This window comes from Cherax quadricarinatus, chromosome 81 (assembly GCF_038502225.1).
Source record: "Cherax quadricarinatus isolate ZL_2023a chromosome 81, ASM3850222v1, whole genome shotgun sequence".
Classification (NCBI taxonomy): Eukaryota; Metazoa; Arthropoda; class Malacostraca; order Decapoda; family Parastacidae; genus Cherax; species Cherax quadricarinatus.
In genome coordinates this window covers 261,709-283,180 of record NC_091372.1, presented here as the reverse complement: position 1 = coordinate 283,180, position 21,472 = coordinate 261,709, and the positions used below count along the sequence as shown (strand labels likewise).

The 21,472-nt window shown below is 41.2% G+C and overlaps 1 protein-coding gene across 1 annotated transcript in view; it reads right to left on the bottom strand.

Annotated features, from left to right (window-relative positions):
- Positions 1 to 6,411: 6,411 nt before the first annotated feature.
- LOC128699929 (uncharacterized) overlaps positions 6,412 to 21,472 on the bottom strand; it is a 186,346-nt gene continuing 171,285 nt past the window's right edge. The window contains exons 3-4 of the mRNA XM_053792775.2: positions 8,203 to 8,337; positions 6,412 to 7,562 (exon numbers count right to left, since the gene is read on the bottom strand). Coding sequence (XP_053648750.2) covers positions 7,182 to 7,562; positions 8,203 to 8,337 — 516 coding nt within the window. The 3' untranslated portion in view covers positions 6,412 to 7,181. The remainder of the gene's footprint in view (positions 7,563 to 8,202; positions 8,338 to 21,472) is intronic.

The window sequence follows — 21,472 nt, the reverse complement described above, 5'->3', positions numbered from 1 at the left end:
CAGAAGACAGCATTATTCCCGAGGTTTTGAAGAAAAATGTATTGAACATTTACAAAAATAAGGTAATGGAAACAGGCGAGATCGCGCCATGAATCCTTAATCAAATTGAAGTCGAATTCAATTACCATCTCAGGACAATCTTTGGAATATTACCACAAAAGAGCAATCTGGCAGACAAATGAAAAAAAATGGCATTAAAAACATGGAGAAGGACGGTCCCTCGGACAGCAGGTCTCCCTCGCTAACCTGCAGTGTTGTGGAATTACTGCAGAAAAGAACCATAACAATGGAACATCTGGATAGCAAAGAAAATGCAAATTGTTCGTTTTTTTGATTAACATCTTTCTGTATCTCATGTATATTAAGCTTCCACGATAATTATATATCATTCAAGAACGAAACGGATTGGCGGAATGCATTAAAAAAACTTTTTGATTGAATTCCTCAAGAAATAAGTGACTTTTTTATGGATTATCCTAGAAAATTTACATTATGGATGATAATTATACTTGTGTACCTGTGTCTAAATAAAGTTACGTCCTCACGAAACACAGGAGGCATGAGAGGTAAATATTACAGTGGATGAGAGACTTCCTATCTGAAAGTAAAGTTCGAGCCATAATATAAGAAAAAAAAAACGTCATGGTTGGGAACTGTCACTAGTGGGGTGCCACAAGGATCGTTGCTTCCTCCGAACAAATTAAAAGCTATACGAAATAAAGGCACAGAACCGTGACAGGGACAATACACAAATAATCAGCACACAGAAGACTATAAAACTTTCTCATTACATTGTCAAATGTTCCAAACCTCATAACACTCGTGACTTGACCTGATCTTAAATCATCATCTCGCTGTTTCAGTATTTTCTTTGATTTCCCTAGGTGGGTTCTGTGCTATGGGATTGTGTCCCGCTGGGTGGGTTTCTGTCCCACCCTTGTGGGTTATTAGCTCTCCTGCAGTGTTCCTCTTGTTCTTAGACTACCTCTACTATAATTACTATTACTACTACTGCTACTACTACTACTACTACTGCTACTATCTCTTTGCTAAGTCTCCACCCTCTTCCCTTTTGTGACAGAGACACTAGTGCAGCAAATGGGTATCTTCATTCTGGAAAAGTTTTCAGAATCAAGATACAAGTGTCGCATTTATCAACTTGTGGATTTTCAGGATCATTTATTCACTCCCTTATTTCACTACAACTCCTACCTTCTTATTGTCACATCTACTACTGTTACTCTACTTTCACCATCACTACCACTTTAACACTATTCCTCCCCTCGTTACACCACTCCTATCTCCGCCCCATCGTATATATTCTGGTTACCCTTCCTTCGTGCTTGTGTGTGACTAGTTAATGGTCCAAGTCGGATCGAAACGTCGTCATAAGTTTGTCTCCTATGTGCGGGTTATTTGTGTAACAACTATGATATGGTGTCACTTGATGTAAAAATTCTATACAATATAAAGAATAAATATGTATCCTACAAATGAGTTAAGATGAATGATGAAAATTATTGTGGATGAATATATTAGAAAAGAATAAAAGTGTAAGAAGGCCACATAAAGAGCATAAATTGAAGAATAAAGCAAAAAAAGGGGCTAGGTTAGGTAAGGTTTGTCAGGAAACAGGACAAGTGTTTCCTGACGCTGGTCTTAGTCATATGATGACCCACAGCTGGAGCTTTTGGTCATCTGACCGAGGCCTTCCACCGGCTTACCCATCCAACCCTTTAAAAATTTTTAATGATATTAATTATACAGGAATCACCAATTATAAAAGATTTCACTAGAACAATAGCAGCTTCAGAATTTCTATATAAGAGACCGTAGGGATAACAATCTTCAAGACTTGTCTTGAGACTTCCGTATTAGTATTATAAGTAATATCATTAAGAGGTTGATAGAAATTACTGGAGGCAGAAGCCTACCCTTGATGCCGCCGCTACACCGAGAACACAGCAGTTAAATAATACCACACTACTATGGGGTGCATAATAAACATACTAAACTAACTAACTAAAAACTACTACAACACACTCACTAACTTCAAAATAACGTTCACATATGTAAAATAAAAATAAATATGGACATGCAAGAAAGAAGTGTATATATGTATATATATATATATATATATATATATATATATATATATATATATATATATATATATATATATATATATATATATCTTTGAAAAAGAGGGAACTTAATAGTCATATTCAACTAGCAGAAGAAGAGGCTTATTAAGTTGTAAAGAATAAAAGCTGATGGATGCTTGAAGGATATTTTGCGGAAGGACAGAACAATAGGATGGATCAGAGGATGAGGTTGTAAGCTTAAGCAAAAATTATAATAGGCTAAATACAGAAAACGGGACACCATGAGCTGAGCTGATGTCTGCCCTGTTAGTTACAACACGTCATTACAAACAGGTAATAGTATCTGTCTTTCTCACACACACACACGAGCTGTGACTCAACCCCTGCAACTACACACAGGTGAGTACACACAGCATGTGTTCCAGTATGGAACCCACACCTAGTCAGGCATATCAAGAAATTGGAGAGAGTGCAGAGGTTAGCAACAAGACTAGTCCCAGAGAGGTTAAGGGAGCTCATTCTGATGACTAGGAGGACTAGGGGATAGGGATATGACAACTACGTACAAAATACTAATAGGAAATGACAGGGTGAACCGTGACAGAATATTTCAAAGGTAGTATGAAGGAAGTGGACACAGCTGTTGAAAACTCAGATGAGTCAGAGGGATGCTAGGAAGTATTTCTTCACCCTTAGAGTTGTCAGGAAGTGGAATAATCTGGAGTGAAGTGGTATAGGATGAATCCATACATAGCTATGAGAAGAGGTACGATATGACTTGAAACCGAGAGAGTGGACCTAGTAGCGACCAGCAAAGAGGAGGGGCCAGAAGCTGTGAGTCGACCCCTGCAACAACATATAGGTGAGCAAGCACACACACACACACACACACACACACACACACACACACACACACACACACACACACACACACACACACACACACACACACGTACGTACGTAAGTTTAACACTTATAACTGTAAAAAAAATCACTACATTAGTGATAACGGAGCTCTGGCACCCACCTATTGTGGAGGTTTGTCGACAATCCTACTACTCACTGCTGACTGCAAATTTATCAGATGTAAAACATTACAAAATTATATATGTGTATCCTCAAAATAGCTTTCCAGAATTAGTATGATTTCAGAAGTTACTCAATTCACATAAAAATATTTCAACTTATATTTTTCATTTCGTCCGTATCTATATTTTTAAAAAATTTAACATTTTTGTGGAAAAAATGAAATCCGGTATTTCAAAGAGACTTTTAGCAGGGGAAACCTTTATTATAAGAGGTTTCAACCATAATGGGGCTATATTTTACGAGGCTTCAGCCTCCTCTGTGAGTGAAACCTTGAAATAAAGTCCCACTGTGGGTAAAAACCACGTAAAATAAAGTCCCACTGTGGGTAAAAACCACGTAAAATAAAGTCCCACTGTGGGTAAAAACCACGTAAAATAAAGTCCCACTGTGGGTAAAAACCACGTAAAATAAAGTCCCACTGTGGGTAAAGCCACGTAAAATAAAGTCCCACTGTGGGTAAAGCCACGTAAAATAAAGTCCCACTGTGGGTAAAGCCACGTAAAATAAAGTTCCACTGTGGGTAAAGCCATGTAAAATAAAGTCCCACTGTGGGTAAAGCCACGTAAAATAAAGTCCCACTGTGGGTAAAAACCACGTAAAATAAAGTCCCACTGTGGGTAAAGCCACGTAAAATAAAGTTCCACTGTGGGTAAAGCCACGTAAAATAAAGTCCCACTGTGGGTGAAACCATGTATAACGAAGCCCCATTATGGGTGAAACCTCGTAAAATTAAAGTCACATGATAAATGAAACCTCGTAAAGTAAGTCCCACTGTGAAGAAGAAAAAGGCACAACACCGTGACTAGAACACTGCACAAACAACCCAGACACAGGAGACGCAACCTGATTACGACGTTTTGGTCCGACATGAACTATTCACAGGTCATACTTGTAAATGGTCCAAGTCGGACTGAAACATCGTCATCAGCTTCTCTGTCCAATATGTGCGGGTTTACGTAAAGTCCCACTGTGGATGAAACCTACAATAAAGCCTCATAGTGGGTGGAACCTCACGTAATGAAGCCCCACTATTGGTGAGAGTTATATAACAAAGATTTTCCTTGCTTGAAAGTGTCACTGAAATTACTACTTATCGGTTAAAACCATTGCTTTCTAGTATTTATTTGTTGCAGAAGTTGCGAGGCTTACTGCACGAGTATTGCAGAGGAGGCGTTGTTGCCACCAGCCAAAACTCTGCTCTTATAAACAACAGCACCAGCTCTTGGGCCAGTGCTGTTATAAACAACAGCACCAGCTCTTGGGCCAGTGCTGTTATAAACAACAGCACCAGCTCTTGGGCCAGTGCTGTTATAAACAACAGCACCAGCTCTTGGGCCAGTGCTGTTATAAACAACAGCACCAGCTCTTGGGCCAGTGCTGTTATAAACAACAGCACCAGCTCTTGGGCCAGTGCTGTTATAAACAACAGCACCAGCTCTTGGGCCAGTGCTGTTATAAACAACAGCACCAGCTCTTGGGCCAGTGCTGTTATAAACAACAGCACCAGCTCTTGGGCCAGTGCTGTTATAAACAACAGCACCAGCTCTTGGGCCAGTGCTGTTATAAACAACAGCACCAGCTCTTGGGCCAGTGCTGTTATAAACAACAGCACCAGCTCTTGGGCCAGTGCTGTTATATACAACAGCACCAGCTCTTGGGCCAGTGCTGTTATAAACAACAGCACCAGCTCTTGGGCCAGTGCTGTTATAAACAACAGCACCAGCTCTTGGGCCAGTGCTGTTATAAACAACAGCACCAGCTCTTGGGCCAGTGCTGTTATAAACAACAGCACCAGCTCTTGGGCCAGTGCTGTTATAAACAACAGCACCAGCTCTTGGGCCAGTGCTGTTATATACAACAGCACCAGCTCTTGGGCCAGTGCTGTTATAAACAACAGCACCAGCTCTTGGGCCAGTGCTGTTATATACAACAGCACCAGCTCTTGGGCCAGTGCTGTTATAAACAACAGCACCAGCTCTTGGGCCAGTGCTGTTATAAACAACAGCACCAGCTCTTGGGCCAGTGCTGTTATAAACAATAGCACCAGCTCTTGGGCCAGTGCTGTTATAAACAACAGCACCAGCTCTTGGACCAGTGCTGTTATAAACAACAGCACCAGCTCTTGGGCCAGTGCTGTTATAAACAACAGCACCAGCTCTTGGGCCAGTGCTGTTATATACAACAGCACCAGCTCTTGGGCCAGTGCTGTTATAAACAACAGCACCAGCTCTTGGGCCAGTGCTGTTATAAACAACAGCACCAGCTCTTGGGCCAGTGCTGTTATATACAACAGCACCAGTTCCAGTGTTGTTATATACACCAGCTCCAGTGTTGTTATATACAACAGCAGCTCCAGTGCTGTTATATACAACAGCACCAGCTCCACTGTTGTTATATACAACAACACCAGCTCCAGTGCTGTTATATACAACAGCAGCTCCAGTGCTGTTATATACAACAGCAGCTCCAGTGCTGTTATATACAACAGCACCAGCTCCAGTGCTGTTATATACAACAGCACCAGCTCCAGTGCTGTTATATACAACAACACCAGCTCCAGTGCTGTTATATACAACAGCACCAGCTCCAGTGCTGTTATATACAACAACACCAGCTCCAGTGCTGTTATATACAACAGCACCAGCTCCAGTGCTGTTATATACAACAACACCAGCTCCAGTGCTGTTATATACAACAGCACCAGCTCCAGTGCTGTTATATACAACAACACCAGCTCCAGAGCTGTTATATACAACAGCACCAGCTCCAGTGCTGTTATATACAACAGCACCAACTCCAGAGCTGTTATATACAACAGCACCAACTCCAGAGCTGTTATATACAGCAACACCAGCTCTAGTTCCAGCTGATCCATTACCTCAACACATCCACAACGCCTCGATAATCCATTTCCTGTATAAATATCCAACTTCGCCTTGATAAACATATGTATATGCTTCCCAATAGGCTATATATGACTGTTCCAAAACCTCTATAATTAATTTCCGCCTTTAATATCAAACTTATATATATATATATATATATATATATATATATATATATATATATATATATATATATATATATATATATATATATATATATATATATATATATATATATATATATATATATATATATTTCTTTTTAATAGGCTGTCTATGACTATTCCAAAACCTCAATAATTCTTTTTCTGTTTTAATATCAAACCTTGACTTGATCAACATGTATATACCTACTCGCAGGCTATATATTACTAACATTCCAGCACTTGTGGACAATGTGGCTTAGATTCACAATGTAAATCAACGAAACATTTAAAGAAAAATCCAACAATAATATAAAAAACATGTTATGGAGGTTACAAATGTAGATGATGGTACAAGTAATGAATGTGTGTAGGCTGGTGGTGGGGTGGTAGGTGGATTAGTGAATGGACAGACGCACAGGGTAACGGTTATGTCTTGTTTCTTGGCTGGCCAACACAGTTATCACTGTGCACTCCAAGTTACAAGATGGCAGCACTCAATGATCTAATATCTGAATGGAAGAAATCGAGTCAACTAGTAAAAAATTAAGCAATATGGCATAGGAATAATAAAAACCAGTATTCTAGAAAACTAATTGTCTAACTATATACACAGGTTTAAAGTCTCTGGTATCAAGATTTTTTTTTCTAAAAGGGCAATAACATCTCCAGTCTCAAAGTTCTTTTAAAAACTTGGAAAAACAACAAGCAAAGTTCCCCCCGCCAGGAGCATGGATAGCTAGGTATCACAAGGTGAATGTGCACTGTAAGAGTGTCTGGTGGTGGTGGGGGCTTGTACCCCCACTGTTTGGCATCTGCTCCTCTACCACACTGTCTCACACTGGCCCCCCTCACTGCACCACACACACTAATTGTTTTATAAGCTCATCCCGGGAGCGGTGCCCCCCCATTTCTATAAAATAGTTGTGGGGAATGACGGTAAGCATGGTGTGTGGACACTACACAACGTGTTGTTGAGTCAATCCATGCAATACTTGGGGCCGCGCAGGAGTGTGGTTGTGTGGCAGAACTTTTGATGTTCCCGGCTGAGGGTCGTTTAGGCTGTCGGGGGTGAAGGCTGTGGTGGCGTGGGGCCCCTGGCCCCCACTCGCAGGGCACAGCGAGGTCCCAGAGCCCTGCCGCAGCCCTCTGGAGGGTAGGATACCCGCTGCAGGCCCCGCTAGCGCATGAGGATTAATATGATGGAGAGTATGGAGATGGTGGGAGGATGTTGTATCTGTAGTGGACCCCTCACTGAGGACGCGGCCATATCTTGGCCAGCCACACCCTGAGATTACTGCCAGCACCAGCGACACCACACCACATGCACAGCCACACAGCTGCAACACCACCCACACACTATTACTTCCAAGGCTACACAAAAATTTGTCAACAAAAATTATGAAGTTAGACAAAAGAGAAGACTGGATATTTAAAAAAGTGATTAGAAAAGCAACGTTATCAGTATCTCTAACTTACCATTTATGCTGGTGAAAAGGACTCATTGGAATCCAATCTGACAAGTACAGGATTAAGCTATTATATTACCTATAATAACAGGATTAAGGTGTTATATAGCCAATCAAAATATGTATCGAGGAGGACTAAAATGTATTCAAATATATGGTTTCAGATTAGAAAATATTACTAAAAATTCTACTGGCATTAACTGCAAACATTCAAAAAAGCCTAATATGAGGCATATAGAGATCTAATATACGAATAATAGCTAAATAGTGGTTTAAATAACATTAGGGACCACACTAGTGTTTACTGTTGGATTTCAGATTTTTACCTGAGGAAACCCTTTGATACAAGGGATTAGAGGAAGCCTCCTCTTCCTCGAATCAACCTTAATTATCTCCCATTCACCCAGGAGCTGTATGACCCCTCGAGGTTTAACGCTTCCTCATGAACATAACTGAGTAGGAGGACAGGGAGGGTGAAGAGAGAGGCAAACAATAAGAGATAATAACTTACCGATGTAGTTAGCAACTGCTGTTTTGTCCACGCTGGGATCCAGGGATACGTAGTGTGGTACAAGTGTAGGAGGTGCAGCAGCAGTGACGCTGATACCAGGTAACACACGCACACGAACACATATATCACTGTTACCTGCAACACATGTACATGTATTAGTATTCCAATATCTGCAGGTGTCTTGTAAATCTCATGTTGACTGCTTGACCAACTGGAACTGATGGCAACCCGTTGCCAGCATGCAACATAATGAGCCTTTAGACTCAAATTTGATGAATTAATGAATAGTTTCCACTCATCAGGATTACTCACTAACATCTTCAACGAGGAGATTGCACTGTGCAATCTTGAGCCCAGGAGTTTGACCTTACTCTCTGATATTTATGAATCTCTGATAAGGTCGTTAAAGTCATTTTGAGTTATGTGCAGTTTAGATGTCAAGTTATGAATATATTCTGGATCTTGTGGGGTTGAAGACTCGCAGGTTTCTAAAGTACCATTATCATTCTCGTCCTCTGACTCAAGAGAGAACAGAATGATTTTTGGGGACTCGGGAATGCATAGTTCTATGTCGGGAGGTACCAGGCATATATAGAGGTTATCCACAAAAACACTCCCTGATTTCCAACATGTATAACAGTATAACATGTAACTATACTGTAATAATCTTTCAAAGTTAGTAGCTTCAGATGCAGGAGTTCATTCAGTTTCATGTGGTATAGGGTAGCATTAAAGGCAGTCAATGTGCGCCGCTCTGGTTGCTGGGTAAACATCGATGTGATAGTCCACTTCGGTCCAGACGCTCTGCAGCATATCTGGTGTTATGACAACTGCTTACATAGAATTATCATACATAGCAGCATATGTGTAGAGAACCTAGGATAACCCAGAAAAGTCAGACAGAGTGACTTATTTCCATTGGGGTCCTTTAAATTTCCATTGGGGTTCTTTTATTTCCATTGGGGTCCATTGGTGGTACGTAAACTGTGCTCTTCAAGTACCCCTAAAGAAAAAAGTCACAAACAGTTAGGTCTGGTGACCTCTGCAAGTGGCCTGCGAGGTCACTGGACCTAACTGTGACTTCTTTCTTTGGGGGTACGTGAAGAGCACAGTTTACGTGCTCTTTACAACACTTCCTGAAGATATTGAATATCTTGTTCATCTTTTTCTGCAGTCGAGTCGTAAAAGGTTTTGCTGTTGTACATATGTAGCATTTCGAGAGTATACTGAAAGTTTTGGCAACACATATTGTTATTTTTTTGAACGGATTTTTACAATTGAATCCTACAGCTTAATTTGCATCCTGCTTCTGTATTTAGTTTTGATAGATGTTACATAAGAAAAAATTCGCTAAGCGTTACTTGGTGGCACAATAAGGCAAGATAGGGCATAATTCGACAATTCTATAAAATTATTGTGTTTGGATACTGTTGCCAAAATTCTAAAGCTCCCTTAGGGGTTCCATCTTGTTTAAAGTTCTCTTCTTTATTCCAGGCAACAAGTATAATTTTTCTGTATTGGTCTTCGACTACATTAACATCGTTTATAAAGTGGAAAAATGGCACATCAGAAAGTTTTCCCTTTTCTGTTTGATTTAGAATAACAATAGGAATTAAAAGTGACAGACTTTTAAATATATTAGCTGACTCAGGGAGCCGTTTGTTCACTTGATTCAGTGATTACTAAGCTTGGCTTGCCACCTAAATTTCAAAGACTTTATTATATTCTTGTTCCCTATTAGGAGAAGTGCTATACCTGATCAAGTACGTCCTGTTTTCTTGATCAAATTTAATTCCAAAGTCTACATTTTCTACTATTTTGCATGTTCCATCTTCGTTGTACAGCCTGTGATAAAGACTGTGTGCGCAGTTCTTCGGCAAGATCGTAAGGATCAACACAGGTTTGCTGCAACAAAACATTAAGCTTTTAACATGACTCAAGAAATCGTAATGACACGATTGCAATCGTGTCATTACGATTTCTTGAGTCATGTTGACGGCAGTGAAGGGACTTGAGCTAGAGTTCGTCACGGCCACGCTAGCTGGAGATTCGTCTGTAAAAACTTGCATTTGTGGTCACAGAGGTGCCTGTGCTAACTTTCCTATGGTGTAGAAATATACCTAGTTGGATGAATCTTATTGTGGCTAGCTGGTCTAGTGGCTAACGCGACGGGCTGGAGTTTTGAGACTCTGTGACCGCGGGTTCAATCCCAGCCGGGGGTATGGTTTATTAAGCTTTTCAAACTCCTCACCAATGGGAGAAACAAATACAAAGTAAAAATAATCCATCCTATCTCGTAATATCTTTTATCAACGTTGTCTTATACCTTGTATCCTGACCTCAGATTGTTCACAGCAGGTGAAGTGGGCAATTAATTCTTCCCAATTTATCAGTATATTATACAAGATTTACCTCTCACTAACCACCTTGTCTTGGACAATTTCATAAATGGAAGGGATGCATCTCGTTCCTGGTCATCTTCCAATGTTGGATTCATCACTTTAAAAAGAGCCTCAAAATCTTCTCTTCTCACGTTGCTATTTGAAAACCACGAAGGAATTTCAGTCACAATGAATCCAGCATTGGATGGCAGCAGGAATTACATTTTCTATAAATGCAAAACATTTGGCTGTGTGCAGTTTAATGCCGCCAAGACAGGACTCGCAGCAACGGTTTTAAGCTGGAAAAATCAGATTCAAGAAGGATATAGGAAAGCACTGGTTTGGTAATAGAGTTGTGGATGAGTGGAACAAATTCTCGAGTACAGTTATAGAGGCTAAAACGTTGTGTAGTTTTAAAAATAAGTTAGATAAATACATGAGTGGGTGTGGGTGGGTGTGAGTTGGACTTGACTAGCTTGTGCTGCTAGGTCAGATGCCGTGCTCCTTCCTTAAGTGAATATGACCTGACCTGACTAGGTTAGGGGATTGGCTTAAGCCGGTAGAAGACTTGGACCTGCCTCGCATGGGCCAGTAGGCCTGTTGCAGTGTTTCTTCTTTCTTATATTCTAAGATCTACTGCACAAGTTGAGGAATGACATGTTATTGCAAGGCTAAGTTCCATTTCTGCTTGCTTTTTTCTGGTCACTGATGGACGATTTAATAACTTTATTTCGAGTTGTTTTATTTAGAGTTGTTTGGTCTTTGATTTTTCATGAACAGATATAAAGTTTTGGCAGTATTTTAGTTTTACAATACATGCAATATGTAGATGACTGGTTCAAAGAACCGTCACGTTGTTAAATTAGACACATGTGCAACCCAAGAGTTGCACATGTTTCTAATTTATCAACATGTCGGTTCTCTGAACCATTCCTCTACAATCCTGTCAGACACTGCAACTTCTTGGGATCTTAATACTTGGGAATTCTTCGCTTACCTAACCCTTGGGCACCACCTACTTCCACATTGAACATACGTGACACCACCTATGACTGCTGCACCTCTCCTGCCTACGGTTTATAAGCTGCTTCTCCGCTGATATGCCGTATTCTATTCAAGATTGATGGACTGACCACATCGACTCAAGGTTGAGGGACTGATTACCTCATTCTCCTCCTGTTCTTCAAGATTCTCCTTTGTATGGACTGATGAAGCCACTGTGTGGCGAAACGTTTCCTCAATAAGATACCCAAGAGTTGCACATGTGTCTAGTTTAACCACATGCAATATGCATGTCGCTCATCATCAGAACATTTCGCCCACAAATATATTACTTCCCACTATTTTTTATATTTTCTTTCACCTTTATCATCACTTTTGTACTTATGTATTTTGGCTTAGAAAGACACGTAAGTAAACACTATGACATTTTAGAAAACGTTTCGGTCCTGAGACTTTGATCACTTGTAACATACAGAGGTAGAAAGACAGTATATATATATATATATATATATATATATATATATATATATATATATATATATATATATATATATATATATATATATATATATATATATATTAAGGTAGTAGGTTGGTAAACAGCAACCACCCAGGGAGGTACTACCGTCCTGCCAAGTGAGTGTAAAACGGAAGCCTGTAATTGTTTTACATGATGGTAGGATTGCTGGTGTCCATTTTGTCTGTCTCATAAACATGCAAGATTTCAGGTATGTCTTGCTACTTCTACTTACACTTAGGTCACACTACACATACATGTACAAGCATGTATATACACACCCCTCTGGGTTTTCTAATATTTTCTTACTAGTTCTTGTTCTTTATTTTCTCTTACCTCCATGGGGAAGTGGAACAGAATTCTTCCTCCGTAAGCCATGCGTGTTGTAAGAGGCAACTAAAATGCCGGGAGCAAGGGGCTAGTAACCTCTTCTCCTGTATATATTACTAAATGTAAAAGGAGAAACTTTCGTTTTTCCTTTTGGGCCACCCCGCCTCGGTGGGATACGGCCGGTGTGTTGAAAGAAAAAAAAGATATATATATATATATATATATATATATATATATATATATATATATATATATATATATATATATATATATATATATATATATAATATATATATATATATATATATATATTAGAAGTTGTTGAATTAGACACATGTGCAACTCTTGGGTATCTTTATTGAGGCAACGTTTCGCCACATAGTGGCTTCATCAGTCCATACAAAGGAGAAACTTGAAGAACAGGAGGAGAATGAGGTAATCAGTCCCTCAGCCTTGAGTCGATGTGGTCAGTCCATCAATCTTAAATAAAGTGATCAAGGTCCCAGGACTGAAACGTTTTAGAAATAAATGGTATAAAATACCGACACAATGGAAATATAAACACATATGCAGTATAATGTGATCCTTTATTGACAACGTTTCGCCCACACAGTGGGCTTTATCAAGTCACAAACAGATCTGATACTGATCTGTTTGTGACTTGAAAAAGTCCACTGTGTGGGCGAAACGTTGTCAATAAAGGATCGCATTATACTGCTTATGTGTTGTAATAAAGTTGGTAGAATTACCGACAATATGTAAAGTAAAAGGACACAAGTGCAACTAATGTGACATTTATTGTGGCAACGTTTCACTCTCCAGGAGCTTTATCAAGCCACCGGTGGCTTGATAAAGCTCCTGGAGAGCGAAACGTTGCCACAATAAATGTCACATTAGTTGCACTTGTGTCCTTTTACTTTACATACTGCTTATGTGTTTATATTTCCCCCGAAACGTTTTCTAATAAATATCAAAGTGTTTGCTTACGTGTCTTTCTAAACCAACCTTATAAACCAAGGTTTGTACCACTTATGCATTTTAAACGGCTTGAAATTAAAACAAAATATCTCAGTTCAGAAAATTAAGAAATAATAAATTATAATCGTACAAATATTAATTTATGACAATAAATATAAATCTGGTAAATGGAAAATAACAAAAATATAAGCAAGGTAAAAATCTAGTTTATAAACGATGTTAAGAAATTATTCAATAATTATGCTAAAAATCATTAATAATCATTGATAAGGACCTGCCTCGTATGGGCCAGTAGGCCTTCTGCAGTGTTCCTACATTCTTATGTTCTTACGATACTGAACTTATTACGGGTAAAGTTTATCAGCACAGATCACTAAATGTTGATATCAAGCAACGTAACAACACTTGCAACACAAAGTCTACGACGTAACTAACTAGAGACATCAAAACAGACATGGACCCAAGCCTGTATGGATGTTGCGTACGTGTTTTATAGCAGTACAAAACAAAGCTGCGGCGTGTTTAGTGGTATTTATCAACAGAACTAGATCAAGTTTATAGTAGCGAGTGGGAGCTTTGTGTACTTGTTTTATACAAGTATAGAACGAAGCTCAAGCATGTTTGGTGTTAACATTAAAATGGTATAAAATACCGACAGGTTGTTAGGTAAGACACATATGCAACAGTTAGGTATCTTTATTTCGAAACGTTTCGCCTACACAGTAGGCTTCTTCAGTCGAGTACAGAAAAGTTAATAGAAGCAGAAGATACTTGAAGACGATGTAATCAGTCCATCACCCTTGAAGTTTTGAGGTGGTCAGTCCCTCAGTCTGGAGAAGAGTATTGTTCCATAGTCTGAAACAATATGGAGTTGAAGTGACAGGATGGAGCCTTATATAGCGCCAGGAGGTGAGATGTAGGCCACTAGTAGAGGCAAGAATGAACATCAAAATGGTATACAATACCGACAGGTTGGTAGGTAAGACACTAGTGTTGAATGGTTTGAAAAACCGACAAGTTGAAGATTGAGACACTTATGCAGCATATGGGAATCTTTATTCAGGAAACTGATGAAGCCACTGTGTGGCGAAACGTTTCCTGAATAAAGATTCCCATATGCTGCATAAGTGTCTCAATCTTCATCTAGGTAAGACACAAAGGCAACAGTTAGGCATCTTTATTCCGAAACGTTTCGCCTACACAGTAGGCTTCTTCAGTCGAATACAGAAAGTTCCTGACTATGGAACTGAACTTCTCCAGGCTGAGGGACTGACAACCTCAAATTCTACGACTTCAAGGGTGATGGACTGATTACATCGTCTTCACATCTCTACTGTTCCTGCCTACTTTCTGTATTCGACTGAAGAAGCCTACTGTGTAGGCGAAACGTTTCGGAATAAAGTTGCCTAACTGTTGCCTTTGTGTCTTACAGAGGCAAGAATGTTGTCGTTGGAAGGTCAGGTCCCTCTCAGATCCAGCCATTCTCACTAGTAGAAGTTGACAAAGTTGATTTCAGGTCTGTACCAAGATACCCTTGTGTTGTAGTGTCTGACAGATTGAACATTGGAATGGTGATGGTGATGGACTGATTACATCGGCATAGTTCTAGCTGCTCAGTCAAATTATGTTCCAAATAGGGAAATCAGATCAAACAAAAATGATCCTAAATGGATGAACAATAGATTAAAATATCTGATTGGTCAAAAGAGAGGCATATATAGGCAAATCAAAAGAGGAGAGGGGCAATTAAGAAATCGATATATTCAGTTAAAGAGAGAAATAAAAAAGGGAATTAGAAAAGCAAAAAGAGATTATGAGGTTAAAGTTGCAAAAGAATCGAAGACTAACCCAAAAGGATTCTTTCAGGTATACAGAAGTAAGATCAGGGACAAGATAGGCCCACTCAAAAGTTCCTCGGGTCAGCTCACTGACAGTGATAAGGAAATGTGTAGAATTTTTAACACATACTTCCTCTCAGTTTTTACACAGGAGGATACCAGCGATATTCCAGTAATGATAAATTATGTAGAACAGGACGATAATAAACTGTGCACTATTAGGGTCACAAGTGACATGGTCCTTAGGCAAATAGATAAATTAAAACCTAACAAATCCCCAGGCCCTGATGAACTGTATGCAAGGGTTCTAAAGGAATGTAAAGAGGAGCTTAGCACACCTTTGGCTAATCTTTTCAACATATCACTACAAACTGGCATGGTGCCAGATAAGTGGAAAATGGCAAATGTGATATCTATTTTCAAAACAGGTGACAGGTCCTTAGCTTCGAACTATAGACCAATAAGCCTAACCTCCATAGTGGGAAAATTTATGGAATCAATAATTGCCGAGGCAGTTCGTAGCCATCTTGAAAAGCATAAATTAATCAACGAATCTCAGCATGGTTTTACAAAGGGGCGTTCCTGCCTTACGAATTTATTAACTTTTTTCACTAAGGTATTTGAGGAGGTAGATCATGGTAATGAATATGATATTGTGTATATGGACTTCAGTAAGGCTTTTGACAGGGTCCCACATCAGAGACTATTGAGGAAAATTAAAGCACATGGAATAGGAGGGGAAATTTTTTCCTGGATAGAGGCATGGTTGACAAATAGGCAGCAGAGAGTTTGCATAAATGGGGAGAAATCAGAGTGGGGAAGCGTCACGAGCGGTGTTCCACAGGGGTCAGTGTTGGGCCCCCTGCTGTTCACAATCTACATAAACGACATAGATGAGGGCATAAAGAGCGACATCGGCAAGTTTGCCGATGACACCAAAATAGGCCGTCGAATTCATTCTGACGAGGACATTCGAGCACTCCAGGAAGATTTGAATAGACTGATGCAGTGGTCGGAGAAGTGGCAGATGCAGTTTAATATAGACAAATACAAAGTTCTAAATGTTGGACAGGACAATAACCATGCCACATATAAACTAAATAATGTAGATCTTAATATTACGGATTGCGAAAAAGATTTAGGAGTTCTGGTTAGCAGTAATCTGAAACCAAGACAACAGTGCATAAGTGTTCGCAATAAAGCTAATAGAATCCTTGGCTTCATATCAAGAAGCATAAATAATAGGAGTCCTCAGGTTGTTCTTCAACTCTATACATCCTTGGTTAGGCCTCATTTAGATTATGCTGCACAGTTTTGGTCACCGTATTACAGAATGGATATAAATTCTCTGGAAAATGTACAAAGGAGGATGACAAAGATGATCCCATGTATCAGAAACCTTCCCTATGAGGATAGACTAAGGGCCCTGAAACTGCACTCTCTAGAAAGACGTAGAATTAGGGGGGATATGATTGAGGTGTATAAATGGAAGACAGGAATAAATAAAGGGGATGTAAATAGTGTGCTGAAAATATCTAGCCTAGACAGGACTCGCAGCAATGGTTTTAAGTTGGAAAAATTCAGATTCAGGAAGGATATAGGAAAGTACTGGTTTGGTAATAGAGTTGTGGATGAGTGGAACAAACTCCCAAGTACCGTTATAGAGGCCAGAACGTTGTGTAGCTTTAAAAATAGGTTGGATAAATACATGAGTAGATGTGGGTGGGTGTGAGTTAGACCTGATAGCTTGTGCTAACAGGTCGGTTGCCGTTTTCCTCCCTTAAGTCAATGTGACCTGACCTGACTAGGTTGGGTGCATTGGCTTAAGCCGGTAGGAGACTTGGACCTGCCTCGCATGGGCCAGTAGGCCTTCTGCAGTGTTCCTTCGTTCTTATGTTCTTATGTTCTTATGTTCAAGTATCTTCTGCTTCTATCAACTTTTCTGTACTCGACTGAAGAAGCCTACTGTGTAGGCGAAACGTTTCGAAATAAAGATACCTAACTGTTGCATATGGGTCTTACCTAACAACATGTTTGGTGTTACTAAGGGAATCACAATAAACTATAAGCCAGCTACCAAAGGGTCATTTTGACATCGTCAAACAAACATTTTCAGTAGGAGTCAAATTTTTATGACGAGGCGACACCACCAACCAAACACCTCGTAAAGGGGTACCAACAGCTAGCTTGACACCACCAACCAAACACCTCGTAAAGGGGTACCAACAGCTAGCTTGACACCACCAACCAAACACCTCGTAAAGGGGTACCAACAGCTAGCTTGACACCACCAACCAAACACCTCGTAAAGGGGTACCAACAGCTAGCTTGACACCACCAACCAAACACCTCGTAAAGGGGTACCAACAGCTAGCTTGACACCACCAACCAAACACCTCGTAAAGGGGTACCAACAGCTAGCCTGACACCACCAACCAAACACCTCGTAAAGGGGTACCAACAGCTAGCTCGACAATGTGATAACAATATTAAACTAAGAAAATAACGCTTATGATTCGAAATATTTGTAAAAATGGCCAAATTAGTAGCCACATTTTCATAAATGGCCAGACTGATTTTTTTTTCATGGCCACTGAGTTAAAGGCCAATTTCAAAAATTTGGCCATGAAATGGCCAATCTGGCAACCCTCTTTAGTTTAGTGTTTCTGCGCGATGTTTGTAACACATGAGTGGGGGAGGTATGGCTGGGGTTGAAGTGTGTATCACTAAGATAAGATAAGATAAGATTTCGTTCGGATTTTTAACCCCGGAGGGTTAGCCACCCAGGATAACCCAAGAAAATCAGTGCGTCATCGAGGACTGTCTAACTTATTTCCATTGGGGTCCTCAATCTTGTCCCCCAGGATGCGACCCACACCAGTCGTCTAACACCCAGGTACCTATTTGCTGCTAGGTGAACAGGACAATAGGTGTAAGGAAACGTGTCGAAATGTTTCCACCCGCCGGGAATCGAACCCGGGCCCTCCGTGTGTGAAGCGGGAGCTTTAGCCACCAGGCCACCGGGCCACTACTGGGGTAGATGTCAGGATAATGTTGGCAGGGAAGGGTGGGAGGTTAGAGATAGTGTTGGGACTCGCCTAGTTGTGGTTGTGGGGTCGATTCACAGCTCCTGGCCCCGCCTCTTCAACTGGCCGCTACCCAGTCACTCTTCCCGCTCCTCTTCTGGGAAGGTGATGCTGGCACTGAGTAGGGTCAGCTGGGAAAGTGGTTGAGGTTGCAGCTTGAGGCATTCCTAGAGGCTAAATGAGCCATCCTCCTCCTGGCTCCTCATCTGCTGCTCTACTCCGTGCCTGACGGATTTTTACGTACTCAGCTATTTCATCTCTGTTACTATTCTGTACAGAACCAGATATACACAATTGTATTGCCTTGTAGTTTTTGGGTATGCTGTCTGTTGCAGGATCCTGTCCTGAGACATATGTGATCAAAAGGTTAGTTTGATCAGGCTTTGTCTGCCGTAGGAGAAACTCTATCTTCTCTCTTATTTCCTCTTGAAGAGAGTGGAAGTTGAGGTAATCAATCCCCCAGGCTTGGTAGGTGTTAAAACTGGAGACTGTGGAGAATAAGGTAATCAGTCCCCTCAGCCTTGAAGCAGGTGCTAAGTAACTTACCTCTTTAAGGGGGTTCCTTGATGTGGTGAAGAGGTTTTCAGTCTGAGAAATCGAATCTTTTGACCTTCCTCCGATCAACCCTAATTACCCACCCACTCCTCCCTTCCCTGCCCCATCCTTCCCTTCCCCATCCCTCCTTCTTTCCTCATCACCCCCTTCCTTTCCTGCTTTTAGCCTTTGTGGTTCTTCCCTCAGGAATTCTAGCTTCTAGGCTTGGAAAAGAATTACGTTATCCATCCTATTCCATTGAGGTCCTTGGTGATGGTGTTTGCCATGGAATCTGGATCATCTGGTGATATCCCGATTCTCCCTTCCCCCCTGGAGTTCCTGGGGGTGGCTTAGGGTGTCTTTCAGGTGACGGGTGTATCTCTGGAGGCTGCCTGTCGGTTCCGGGAGTAAGTGGTTGAGAGTGGTCCAACGAGGTGGCTCCGTGGATGTGAGGTTACTATTCTGGAATGCTGGTTTACCAGCATGAAGGGTAGGGTAGGGCACAGGTTCCTTGCTGCATCTGCACTGCTGGCTGCACTGTGGGCCCTCTTGGGCAAGGGGGATATACAATCCCTTTCATTCCTCCTGGGAGCTAGCTAAGCCTTCACATCCCCCCTCACCCCCTTTTTTTTAAATAAATAAAAAAGGGGAAACTTATCATGGAGACCCATACCCATGATTTACCCCTCTCAGACCCTTTCCTGCAGCACCCCCTACAGACCCTGCCACGCCTTCGGACCTCTCTTTCAACTCAGTGCCTTCTCTGTGTTTCTGCTATCTCCTCTGATACTGCAGTTTTGTCTGCCCATTAACACACTTCTGACCTCCATGCGGCTTTGACTATGATCCTAGCTTTTCCACTTACAGTGCGTCGATTTTTGGATAGTGTACAAGACTCAGGATGACCCACCTGTAGTCTTCCGCTCAAATGACCTCGACCTGTCACTGATGAATCCAACCTTAGTTTCCTCTCACGCTTGTAAGAAACGTCCAACTAAGCAATTCCTCCCCTTACTCTCTATGTTTCAGAGTCCTTGGACAGAATTCTTTATGCTCCAACCAGCTTCTACTACTGACTACCTTTCCGAAATTCCAAACACAGCATCAGCAAGGCACTATTTGCCATGTTGGGCACAACATTTCTTTCCGCGTTCTTAAGAGAGGCACATGCATTGTCACAGTACAAAATGCAGAGCAGGCACATAATCTTTCATTTCTTGATGTTGCTGACAACACATTGGTTACGATTTGCAAGCACATCTACCTTAATTCTTGCTGTGGATCTGTTGTCCTTCCACATACGATTGTACAGCGCGACTCTATCGTGTGTATGAAGACATTCTGGAGCAACTCGATCTCCAGAATCTCCCAATCATTAAAGCTGACACATATTTCCCAACCGCGGTTGGAGGCGCTATCCTTGCAATATAGCGAGGCTAACTTTTGGCAGCCATGAGCGGTCATCATGTGTTTACATAGCCGGACAATGCCTACAAGTGCTGCAGGTGATCCCTAGAAAATGCTGGTGCTTTGGCCACCCGGCAAAACATTGCAGGTCAGAGGAAGAATGCCCTGTCTGTGGTGTTCCTGACCATAGCCACCCTCCCTCCTGCCTTAATTAACTGCAAAACGGCATACCCCATCACCCTTGCCAGTCCCTCGGCCTGGAGAAGTTCAGTTCTATTATCTCTGACCAATTTTCTTATAGAGAAAGGGAGATACGTTGTCTTAAAGAGATAGAGGGTTTCTGGCAGTTTCGCATATCCGGCTCCAAGTTAGACTCTCATGGCACACCCGCCCTATTCTCACCACTGACCAATTTTCTTATAGAGAAAGGGAGATACGTTGTCTTAAAGAGATAGAGGGTTTCTCTTACACCAAGGCAGTTTCGCATATCCGGCTCCAAGTTAGACTCTCATGACTCTCTTATTCCATGGTTGCTAGACGGGCCCAGAACTCTGTGCCTCTTACTTTCGCAGTCAACTCTGTGTCCAACCCTTTTATGGTCCTGGACTCTGAGGTTCCAGCCTCAGCATCTCTTACTGTTCCTACTTTTTCACCTTCCCACTCATATGTTTCATCGTCTCAGCTCCCCCTCTAATCTAAATCAACGCCACATATCCCTTCTTCTCCCAAGTCTACATCTTCATTTACATCCAAATCTCCTTCAACCCCAAACCACATGACATTCCCAAACGTTATTTTCTCCCTATCTCTCGCCTGGCCCTCCGGAAATTTCTGCCTGCCTAAACACCTCTACTCCTTCTTTGCTGTCTTCTGTTGTCTCTCCACTTTATACCCAAAGTACATCTTCTCTCTCCACTACCATGCTCTCTCTGCCTTCTTTCCATCTGAATTTATTGAAGCCATTTCCACGTTTATCGAGGAGACAACACCTTTTTTGGACATTGGTCCACCACCCCGCCACTTCCCATTCTCACTTTCCGCGCATTTCTTCATGCTGTCCCAATAATTCATTCCTTACAAGTTTCCCATAGCTTCTGCATGTTGACTTTACTGACCCTCCTGGTCTGCAAACTGCAAAATGTTATTGTTATGCTCCATTAAGCGATCATGGCTCATTTACAGTGGAATATTCGAGGC